This window comes from Rhodnius prolixus, unplaced genomic scaffold, assembly GCF_049639745.1.
Source record: "Rhodnius prolixus isolate KJV_2025 unplaced genomic scaffold, Rpr scaffold_5, whole genome shotgun sequence".
In the NCBI taxonomy this organism is placed as follows: Eukaryota; Metazoa; Arthropoda; class Insecta; order Hemiptera; family Reduviidae; genus Rhodnius; species Rhodnius prolixus.
Genome location: NW_027411624.1, coordinates 39,344,030 through 39,356,439, shown reverse-complemented (window position 1 = coordinate 39,356,439; position 12,410 = coordinate 39,344,030). Strand labels below are relative to the sequence as shown.

General features: G+C 30.7%; 1 protein-coding gene across 1 annotated transcript; it reads left to right on the top strand.

The window, feature by feature from the left end:
* The first annotated feature begins 3,154 nt into the window (after window positions 1-3,154).
* On the top strand, window positions 3,155-11,855 carry LOC141458311 (fatty-acid amide hydrolase 2). The gene is made up of 11 exons (XM_074136104.1): window positions 3,155-3,322; window positions 5,724-5,951; window positions 6,250-6,469; window positions 6,676-6,893; window positions 7,792-7,903; window positions 7,977-8,131; window positions 9,045-9,185; window positions 9,533-9,628; window positions 9,715-9,873; window positions 10,730-10,912; window positions 11,312-11,855. The coding sequence occupies exons 1-11, from the start codon at window positions 3,308-3,310 to the stop codon at window positions 11,405-11,407; spliced, it is 1,623 nt and encodes a 540-aa protein (XP_073992205.1). The 5' UTR covers window positions 3,155-3,307; the 3' UTR covers window positions 11,408-11,855.
* Window positions 11,856-12,410: the final 555 nt, after the last annotated feature.

Below are 12,410 nucleotides of genomic sequence, written 5' to 3'. Positions count from 1 at the left end.
TGAATTACCAACATTCATTGTCCGTTGATGTGTACAAGTGCAAAGAGGATGGATTGAGTAGAAGTGAGAGATGTAGTCGGGTGTGTGAGTTGGATGTAACAGGTGCAGCCGAGAGGTGGACCCGGGCAGACCAGCCAGGTGGCGCCGCCGACACAGTCATGTTCAGCTCCCCGCGCCTGGACGTCTGCACACCTGCTCCCGCGTACCGCCGACCTACCTCTAATTTATGCCTTCTTTCTTTCTCAACATATCTTCTATCTTCTTCTTACCTTCCACACACTTTTATCTTTGCCCGCCTTGTGTGCGCTCTTCACATTTCCTTTTTATCTCCTCACTCCTTTGAATTCTTACCTTCTCTATCTTTTTAGTTCTTACTCTTCTTATTTATACTGTATCTTTTCTTTTTTCTTTTTTTTTTATTGTAGAAAAGATTCTCCAGCTTTGTTAGAAAGAGTGTTTGTATACATCATTAAACACGTAAAAGTTTTAAATGCCTTGTCTAACAATTACATTGAGTATTTAAATAAAATAACTTTCTAATGAATGTCTTAAAAACTTACAACAAAATCTGATGCAAAACAATTAGACGACTTTTTCTGATTAGATTTCTTAAGGTTTTCTTCCATCGTAGAGTTGTTACTAAATAGCACTACACAATTGGTTGTACCGCAAAATTTAGGAAATCGACATCTTTGAACGAAATATTGAAACTCTTGTTCATACCAAACTGCCATAAAATATTTTTTCTCTAAAAAAAAACAAATAAAAGTTGTAGCCCTCATTATGAATCGTTAATTAAAAAATTTAAAAAATAAAAGTGGTTTTCGACAATATCTTGCAGGACTGAAAGACTCATACGGGAATCTGTATTTTCGATACATTTTTTCAAACTCAAAATTTTAGCAACACATTTAATCCACGTTCATGACAGAGAAGTGAGAGAACCGTACAGTACATTCTAGAAATAAGACTGACACGACGTTTCTAAAAAACAACTGTTTTAAATACCAGTTATAGGTCTACATGTGTACAATAAGAGTATCAAAGTACAAAACAAAGATGCGAAATAGCATTTCTGGAAGCAGACTATAGTCAAATCTTCGAACAAAATTTTAATTTTTCGTTTTTGTTTAAAAAAAAAAAATCGCTAGAAGCAAAAAAAATCTTTTCTTCTGATTTGAAGTGGTTCTGATAAATACAAAATGGCGAAAATATATTCGAAACATTGCCTATTCAAGTAATTGTGTAAAATAACACAGTTTTGTGAAGAAAAATCTGTGAAGTGAAATTTGATTATTTACTCTCCCATTCATAAAAGATAAATACGTCTATTGAATACACCAAAGATATTAGTCGATGGTTTGGAAAATTTCAGTTTTTTAACTGAAGAAAACTACTTATATTAAATCTTGCAAAAGGCTGTAACAAGTCCTTCAAAGAACTTCATTTGGAATACGTAAAAATAGGCGTAAAACTCTTAGTGAGCTAGCTAATAATTAATTTCTAAATATAAATAAAATCTTATAAATGGTACCAAGAAAGGCAAAACACTGAATCGAAATAGGGTAAGCCTTAAGAAAAAAAAAAATTAACATTTCGATATAGTTCGAATTACACGTTTTTCCTTCAATAACCTGTTTTGAACTCCCTTTATTCTTGGATTTCAAAACTATATGGTTAATTTTGATAAAAAAAAGATTACTAGAAAGAAAATCCTTACCTTATTATTATAGATTTGCTTTCCATTTTATTATAAAGAAAAACTATAAAATAGTTTTTAAAATTCTGCATCGCCACTTAGGAGTCAGCAACCAGATCTTATGAAACATCGTCGATATAGTAGTTCTTAAGGTGTAAGTACACCATTGCAGGTAATTGTAAAAATGAAATGTTGGTCTTTTTATTTTTACCTAATTCTGTAAAAAGTGAATAAAGCAATAAGTGAAAATAAATAAGATTATTCGTCAACATTTCAAAATTAATCTAATACAAGAACTACATCAAAGACAATTAAAATTTCTTTTCTTGGGTCTTCAACGATCTAGTGCGGTTCTTCAAGATAAGCACCCAAAAATTGCAAATAAAGATTTTAGTAGCAACTAAGAAACAGAAAACGCTTTAACCACTTTTGATGGATGGAAATGTCATGTACAATCTAATTATTACCATCAGTCATTCATCACAAATAATTTTAGTTCTGAGCAATTAATAATGTAATGGGAAAATTGCCTTACCTCAGTCTCTTTGTTCACCGATAAGAAATATATACATAGTTGGTGTAGGGTAAGGGAATTGTTGAAAGGGGTGTAATGATATTGAAAAGGAGAATAGATAGGGATATCATACTTAGTGCTAACTTCTCTTATCCAACAGAAATACGCTTCTACAAAAGAATTTGCTGTAAAGAAAACTATTCTCCGGAAGATTTCTTCGTGTATTAAACACCTTTAGATGAGTTTAATCAATTTTATTGCAATTATTCCTGAAGGGAGGTTTTTATTTTGAGTGATTGATGTCAGGTTTGGTTATACTCTGGAATATTGTCTGTTAAGTTTAAACATATTTTTAGAGGGGGTTAAACCATGTGAAATAAGGCAATCAGACAATTTAGGGTTTTTATAGAAGTTTAAAATGCATAACGAAAATCAAAAGGTCTTATTAATAGTTTGAAATTTTTATTAAAAGAAATGTTAAGTTTTATAGTTTGAGATGTTTTGAAAGTTTTGAGATTATTCTTTTTATAAGGAAGCTTCTTAATTTAATAATAAGAAAGTCATAGATACCTTAAGACGGATAGATAACAAGAGATTTTTTTTAAAAATAAAGTCACTTCCAAAAGGTTCAACTTCTCATAAATAGTGAGATGAGACGATAATAAGACTAGAATACATTTTACAAAATACAAAGCCAAAAGACCAGTTTTAAAATCAAGGTTTTCATGCCATCTATTGACCGTTATCAGTACTAACGTTGCAGTATTTAATAATAAATTTTTTAATTTTTTTTTTCAATTTACCCAATTGTAAATTATTATGAAATATTCTGTAATGAGTAAGTGTACTTTTTGTATCAAATACTTTAGAATATTATGATTTTTTTACGTTTGCTAGCATGTTTCTTGAAGAAGACGTATATGTGCTAGTAAACAAGTGTAGAGGGAAGATGTTATAAGTGAGCAGGTTATCGCAGCATTAGTGCAAATTGATAAGTATTCATTAAATCGGCCGTGTTTAGATTAAATGACACAATTAATCTTTTTTTAATTTTGAACATATTTAGTTGGGATAGTAAAAGAAAGTAAAAAACTATGGCCACTGGTTCTGTGAGTATTTATTGTTATATTTTTTTAATATTTAATAATAATAATCAACTCTTTTTATGTTAGTTCACCAAACAACTCACACATTGAACATTCCTAACCCAGATGAATCTTTCAAGCTAGACAAAAATTTTCTTGACAATAAATTATTATCCATTTATCCTCCCTATACTTAACATATGCTCCGATCTTCTACAAATTTTGAACGTTGATTTTTGAATTATATATTCAAATTTCTCTATCAAATGATCCGTAAACATTTACATGGCACATCGGATCATACTTAATTTGTGGATTTGAAACATACACGGAAAATTAGAAGATGGACTATTAAATAAAAAATTAATTGCATTTAAAAAAAATAATGAGAAGAAAGAAGAAAATGTTTATTTAAGAGTTGCGCCATTTTTCGCAAATTTAATTTTTTTTTTTTTTTTTTTGCATTGGTGTTGAAGTATCTTTTAACATTTTATAAATACGTTATTCAAAAATTCTCATCAAGATTTGTTTAATTCTAATTTTCCCTTGAAATTTGTCTGTTATTGTTGTAGTCATAAAAGAGTCTTGCACAAATTTGTTTAAATATTTTGTCATAGTAGTAAGCACAGTATTTTGTGCTAAAAGACTGCTGATTCATTTCAGTTCGTCACGTATTACTCATACAATTATCACGTTTGTTGTGGAATTAATTTTGGCATGAATGAAAAATATCCCCATAGTTTGATTGGAAAACATTTTAATGATAAATATATTAGGTAAAGAATGAACTTGTTAAATTATTCTTTATTTATTTATAAGGCGTGAAAGTGGATTATGATCCAATTGGCTCCGTTAGAGTAATGATCGTAACTTTTTTTTTACTTTTGTTTTGAAAATAAAATGGTACACAAATTAATTATTAATAGAAATAATATCAAAGGATGTCTTCTTATAAAAGTAAAATAGTCCTGTACTTTCCCTTCGCGAACAAAATCGTCAGGCTTCCCTATCCGGTCTTTACATTTAATCTTTCTTGGGTAGCCTCATTTACTTTCCGATGATAAACAGTGTTGACTCTATGGAGCGTCCGGAAGTTGGCAGTGCACTGAGCATGACGATATTATCAAATGTTATCGCGGTTTAAATAAAAATAATACTGATGGAAAAGTTGGATGTTTAGGGTGCGTTCCACTAAGCGACCACAACGACCAAAACATACCTTTAGGCGTTCCACTTGGCGACCGCGGTCGTTGTGGTCGTGGCGAAAACATCACTAATGACGTCACTATTTTCGCTCACGCAAAGCCCACAACGCCCCATCTGTAGAGCTGGGTCGAAGTGGGCGTTCAGAAATATGGCGCAATTTTTAAAACAAAATATGGCGACCGAAAAAATTATCTCATGTAAATGAAAGTATAATTTCGTGTAAATAATAGAATGTGTTTCTCGAAAGTCTACAAAAAATAAATAAATAAATAAATAATTACTTATCCCTTTACATACTAAATCACTGAATAACACAAAATCATTTACCTGAAATAACTTTTAAATTCTTCATCTGAATAAAGATCAATTACACTGATAGCTAATAATACGTGGCCTAAGTTTTCGCTTTTTTTCATTGCGATTTTGTAAAATTACATTCCACTCTTCATCGGTACTAGATAAAGAACTTTCTAATGCATTATTAATAAATATCCAACTGTTGCCACAAAAGACATTTTAATTTTATCTAAATGTAAATTTTATAAATACTCCACTAAAATGTAATATAAAAAATTGAATTATATATATTCTTTTAATATAAGTCAACTTTACCAATAATTAATAAAGTTTAGTATAACTGCTTATAAACGGGGTTAAAATTAAAAAATAACTTCTTCAAGCTTCTGACTTATTTTCGAGGCCGCCATATGTAATGTTTACCATGAACGGTTAAAACGCCCACAGTCCGTTCCACTTGGGTTTTCGATCGCAACGCTCGCAAGCAAGTGGAACGGGCAAAATCGCGGTCGTGAGCGTGGTCATTGTGGTCGCTTAGTGGAACGCACCCTAGGCTGGAAACATAGTGGAGCGGCGAGCAAAGCGGCGATGATAGCGAAGAGCAAAGCGGCAAAAACAAAAACTAGAAATAGATTGAGTTGCTCTATCTTCGCTTTGCTCGCCACTATGCGCGGTCCCATATGTTAAATTGTGTTTGATTTCGCCGCTTCGCTCGCCGCTCCACTATGTTTCCAGCCTTAGCCGTTGATTCAGTGCAAACTCGCCATGTTGGCTGGGGCCAATAGTTATTGTTTAATTAAGAAAATTAATTATCATCAAAAATGCCATTAGTTTTATGTTAATTTGTTCTTTAGATTCTTGTAAGTTCATAAATTTGCTGAACCTTTTGTGATTTTAATTCTATTTATCTATTTATTTTCAGAAATCCAGGAGGACGAAAAGGAAAGAAAGTCAAAATTGCAAAGCTCTTGCAAAGAAAATATTATTAATATTTTATTTCACTATAAGAGAGTTGTTTGATTGGATTATTGATTTTATTTTTGGTTTTATTTATGGGGATGAAAAGAAATTGGCTAAATTACCAAATATAAAGCACCGTTTTCTTAAATATAGTGCCTGTACTTTGGCTGAACAGATTAGAAATAGAGAGGTATGTATCAAACCTAGAAAAGTTGCTCATCTAGAGCATTTCTTCCTTTTACAAAGTTACTGTCACACTCTCGAATCTCTGAAGTAGAGAGGGAATCCGAATTCTATTTTGCAAACAGGACTCAAACTTATTGCAGTGGATGAAAATTGACGTTCGCAATAATGAATCCACATAGTCATTACTCCATCTTTTCGATGATTTTACTTTATTTAAACGCTTTTTATTTAACCAAATAATAAGAATGTTTGTATGAATTTAAATAGAATAGAATATTAAAAAGATGAATGTTAAATTTCAGTTAAAATCTGAAGATGTTGTTCAAGCCTATATTGAAAGAATCAATGAAGTAAATCCTACATTAAACGCAGTAGTCGACTTTAGATTTGAAGACGCTATTAAAGAAGCAAAAGATGTTGATGCATTTCTTCAAGAAACTAACTTAACCAAGGAGGAGCTAAAAGCCCAGAAACCATTCCTTGGTGTGCCGTTCACAAGTAAAGAAAGCACATCTGCTAAAGGTAAGTTGATTATCAATAATCACTATTCGGTGGAAAATGATCAGAACATTATGTTATCTTTGAATGATAGAAAAATAATTTGTGGAAGAGTTTTACGACTTCCTATCGCCACCATTTATATGATTAAATTTTCGTGATACTTACAATTTGTGCCAATTAATCTGTTAAATTGTCATTAATAAACAAAAATATTTTTTTTTGTTAAGGAATGGCTTTCACATGTGGTTTAGTAAGTCGTAAAGGAGTGCGTGCTACCGAGGATGCAGTCGTTGTAGAAAGGGTAAAAGAAAGTGGGGCAATTTTGTTGGGTACAACAAATGTGCCTGAACTAAATTTATGGTGCGAAACCAGATGTAATGTTTATGGCCAAACTTCAAATCCATACAATTACACTAGAACTACTGGAGGATCGTCTGGTGGAGAGGTAAGGAGTACGATTTATACATTCGATTTGCACATTAATAATGAAAGTATACAATATATTTGTACATCGCTAAAACATGCATTGTTCAATGAAATCGACATAACACAATGCTAAGCGGTTAGAGGCGGAAATTCAGTTTAATGAAAATCGTTTATGTATTAAATAATAATATTAAAAAAAAAGTTTCAAGAAAAATGCAAATTTTTGGGGGAAAAACCAAAACCGAAAAAACCGAGTCGAAACTTGTGTTTACCTGGTACGGGAAAGAGACATAGCAATTTCCTCAGAGGTTTGGCGCCTCTGCATCCAATTGGACATTTTAAGCAACACATGCCGAACAAAAGTGACTGTGTGGAAACATAATCTTCAACAGCCATAAGCTATCAGTTGCAGCCATGGAGTAATTAACCTTTCTTGATCAACGCAAACTCAATAGGGCATTTAACTTTACCAGCAAGTCTGCGTGGATTAGGGGTTAGAGATGGAGGTACACCTTTCATTCTCCTCGTGTTTTGGATCAGGGAGTGACATACCTAATCTACTGCCTCCCCTCTCCTCCAACAGAACTAGGTGGTTACCAAGGCTTAAAGTGGGGCTCCTCGGGGGCTTATATCTCTATACATAACATATATTTTGCAATACGACGCAAAGATTTTGCTTAATATTTGTTTTTGTTATTACCAAACATTTTAACGTTTTAAATTTTCTGAAGAATATTTATTGGAGAATATAAAATTATAGTTAGTAAACTCACTTTTCATATGTAGATGCGTAATTTTTCCTGGTGTAATTTATCTTAGAAGATATATGCATTTGTTTATTTTCGTTCATAAAGATAATTTTCTTAACTTTTTGTTTAATCTGCACAACGTTTAAATTATTTTTTATTTATTATTAGGCTAGCATTATTTCTGCCTGTGGTTCTCCTCTTGGTATTGGTACAGATATAGGAGCATCTATTAGAATGCCTGCTAATTTCTGTGGACTTTTTGGTCATAAACCTACAACAGGTAAACAACAGTCAGTAACATTTCATGTTGTTAATTACTTGTATTTATTTAAAAACAAGATTATATTTTAAAGGTTTAATAACCACAAAGGGGTTGACCTTCCGGACTGGAACCGAAGGTGATACTATGGTTACTGCAGGCCCAATCACGAGGTATGCAGAAGATATTACTCCTATTCTTCGTACTCTACTTGGTGAAAACCAGCAGAAATTGAAATTAGGCGAAAAGGTATTTTTCATAACGGTTATGAAATCAGTTTAAAGGAATGCTCATTTATGTTTATTTCTTGCTTTCTAGAACTAGAGAAAACTATTCGGTTGCAATTTTAATACTAACATAATAACACTTTTAAAAGTTTGTCTGTCTTTTTTTTTTAGCGACACAATGCAATTTTATATCAAACAGGTTTCCCAAGATTCGGTCAAGATTTAAAAGATTCCTGAGTGACTGGACTGAAGAATTGGGTTGAAAAATCTGGAACTCATTTAAATTTAATGAATCAAGAGAGAACACTTTGTAATTTTGAGTTTAGAAAAAAAGTTTTTTCTTTACAACTTCTTTCCATTGTCATTAGAGCAAATAGACACTTAAATGTAAAACATAACACACCTCACATATTCTACCACTATATGGCACGCTTAAAAGTTCATTTTTTTTAAAAAAAAGATTCCTATAAATTATGCATTATGCGTCTAAGAGAATTTCATATCATTTATGATATAATTCATTTTACTTAAATCAATTTCTTTGAACAAACGAGACTTTGAACATATGAGACATAACATATGACAGTTTTAATTTGAGACAATCGATTGGATGTCCAATACTAGACGATTGGTGAAAACCAAACTATGAAACAAAAAGAACCAAGATGTCTGGCATAATATTTTAGAAGAAGAAATCCTTATTAACGAGGAAATAATTTAGTAGCTTGTTAAAAACAAAATGCTTTTCTAGTATTTGAAGATACATCTTCAAATGGTTTAGCAGTTTTTTTTATAAAATATTGAACAGTACTGGATAATGCTGTTTATTATTATTTACAGTCATTTATTTCAGCCTTATTTTGGATTTCGTTCAACTTCAGAAGTTCGTTTAGGAAGAGAAATTTGTTTTTAATTAATTTTATTTTTGTTGAAAGGTAAATTTAGAAGAAGTACGCTTTTTCTACGTCTTGGATCCCGGTGATATTCGTGTTAGTCCAGTAGCAAAAGAAATTATTGAAACCATGCTTAAGGTCGTTGATCATTTAGGCACAAAATCGAAATCACATATTGAAAAGGTAAGACGATATTTACTTTTAGAATTCTTTTTCAAATTTTAATTTTATCCACTGGCTGATAATTTAAAAAAAAAAAAACAAAGGTTTATTACGAGAATATAGGGTTTAGGTCAAGCAAAAAAGGTAGCTTTTTTCACGTGAAATGACCAATTGCTGGTGATTTTACAGATTTTTTTAGTGGACATTTTTTTCGTTAAAATGGATTAACTTGGAATATCGTGCGGTCATAAAGATTTTTAGATAAATTTACCTAGATTATATATGTTCTCTTTTTTTTATGAGCAATTTAAATTTTTTTCACAATTTATTTGTTTTTTCAATTAATTTCAATTCTAATTTATTTTTAGATAAATTTACCTGGATTTCAACATTCGGTTGCTTTGTGGAGACATGCTATGTCAAAAGAGCCTACAAATTTTGCTAAGGATTTAGGTAATCGAGAGGTAGGTCATATTTGATTTATTGCTGTTAATATTACCATGGATTTTTATTTCATTTGGGTAATTTTTTGCCTTCTCAATGTTTACAGAAAGAAGTTAGCTTAGTGACAGAAATACCTAAACTTTTAATTGGCCAATGTAACTTCACTCTTCCTTCTATTATGAGATTAATCGATCTACATATTTTGCCACCAACAAAAGCATCCTGGGCTGAAAAAGAAACGGCTGAATTGCGCGAAGAATTGATCGTAAGTTTATTAATATTTAGGATAAAAAACAAAGTATACACTCGGTGCAAACAAAAAACTTTTAATTTGAAACATGGGTTTTATAAGTTTCTATTTTTTTTTTTTATTGTAATTTACCATCATTTGATAAACTTCTACTATTGTTTTTGACGTGGAGAGAAAAATGATACGGTGTACTCATACAACTCTTTTAGTGATATGTATACATTTGTCAGTAACAAACAATTTTATATTTAGCTCTTTGTTAATTGTCTTCTCTGGTTTAAAAAATAATTTCTCACTAATTATCTAAACGTTACTGTGAGGTATTGAAATAAAGCAATAGTTGTTGCTACATTGTACCCCAAAGAGGAACTAATCTGTTCTGTTAGATCTGAGCCCATTCTGTTAGATAATGTTGACAAAGGCGAGGGTAGGAATTACTGTCAGGAGTTAATAGCCTAGGAAAGTGATGTCTGAATCGAGAGGACAACTGTCTGGTGGACGGCAGGCACTCTGGTTGCCATTGAGCTTAGATGTTGACGTGCCTTAATTTAAAGAATAAAATTGATCACGCCTCAAATTTGCTCAGATGGTCACACAGATTGGTGAACTTTTCTCAAATGAGTTTCGATCTTCCTATTAGCAAAACGAAAAGGTTTCAAAAAGGGCAGAAGAGAGATTTTTCCATGGAACTTTTTAGTACTAGACTCTTTCCAATGGCAATATCTTATGAACAAGTAGTAGGAATCGAATATTAAAATTTACTAATAAACAATGAACTTATTGTAATTAAATTATTAATTTTTATGTAGAATTTTTATATATGTACATTTTCCCCTTATACATTATTTAATTATTTCTTATTAATGTTCAGGAAATGCTAGGAAATGACGGTGTACTATTGTTTCCAAGCAGCCCGTTGGATGCTTCTTATCATTATGCTTCTTTCTTACGCGTATACAATTACGGATATTGGGCAATATTCAATGTTTTAAAATTTCCAGTCACTCAAGTTCCACTTGGTTTGTCTATGCATGGATTACCGGTTGGAATTCAGGTAACACAATTAATTAATAAAATTTTCATGATTTGAAGGTTTGAACATTTAAATTGGAATCATTTAGAAGGAGTAAGATGTTGATTCTTTTTTTTAATTCCTATTTTTAAACAATATTTTTTACATGTTTAAATAGATTAATATGTAAATATATTCATTTGAACAATAGAGTAGTTTCATCCATGATTTAACTTATACGAATTTCATACAGTTCTCTTTATTCGGAAAAAATGCTTATGTGCATTTATTTTTTAAAATTATAAATACTGGGCCATGATATTTCATCAAAGCTAAACATTACGATTGCTTAAATTAATTTTTAATGCATTTATACTAATCTTTGAAAAGTTAAATATGTATTAATGATTTTACTATTAACATTATTCTTTTTTGGTTCAGGTTGTTTCTTCACCGTATAATGATCATTTGTGTATTGCTGTTGCTGAAGAACTTGAAAAAGCTTTTGGAGGTTGGGTGCCTCCATATCAGATGTAACTCTACTTACAAGAATATAATGAGGAATAATCACTTTATATAATCTGTTATAGTTACTTAAAAAAATAAAATAAATATTTTAATTTTTATATAAATATGGTGGGCGGCAGATTACGTTAAAAGAAACTTACTTAAAGCTTCTAAAAGGTCTATGTTAGGTAGGGGCAAACTGTGTATTATTTAATCATCAACAAATTTTTAACAGCTAATCTCTGTTCTTAAAACTTCATTTTTATTAAATGCAGTATTATCTTTATCTCAATTTATTTTTTAACAAAGTTAAGTTTTGTTTTTTTAATCGTGCTTGTGAGCTAATGTTCCATATCTATACATTCTATAATGTTATATTATTACATTCACAATTTATTAATATTAGAATATTTTATGAACGATTTTAAATATTTAATTAAATGTGATTTTTTAATAAAATATTTTTATAACAATTTTATCGTAATATTTTTATTATAAACCTACAGTTTATAAGGCTCCAAGGCGTGTCGACATCAGAGGTGATAGGTGTTTTTATTATTGTAATTTAATATTGATATTAATTTTTTTTTAAATTTTGAAACTTGTTATTCAACTACAACTGCAACTGTATCTCTATGCCTATGCTGGTTTTATTCTAAACACTATTTTAGGTTACTGGAGGTAAATTATAAACGCTCATCTTTACCACTTCAATGTATCATATGTATCTTCAAATAACTACTAAGTGTAAGAAGAAGAAAAAGAGAATAAATTCAACCATTTAAATCAGCAGAGTTTTAAGATTCTAAAAATACTACCCTAGAAAGTTGGCGACATAATAGGAATAAAAGCATTCAAATTAAATGGATAGATAATTCGCTGTTCCGCATTATATTTTTTTGCAATTTTAGATGGAAACAAATTTTCTAGTTCGTCATTATTTAATCTAATACGCAAAATTTCTTTGAAATACATTCATGAAGTTCTGTTGTAATAATTCTGTGGTACACACTGTGCTTTTGGGAAGTATCCC

What these genes read in the sequence shown, in the direction of transcription:
- LOC141458311 (XM_074136104.1), top strand. An exon ending in AACAGATTAGAAATAGAGAG is followed by an intron (nt 5,952 to 6,249) that starts GTATGTATCAAA and finishes GTTAAATTTCAG; the next exon opens with TTAAAATCTGAAGATGTTGT. An exon ending in CGAAATCACATATTGAAAAG is followed by an intron (nt 9,186 to 9,532) that starts GTAAGACGATAT and finishes ATTTATTTTTAG; the next exon opens with ATAAATTTACCTGGATTTCA.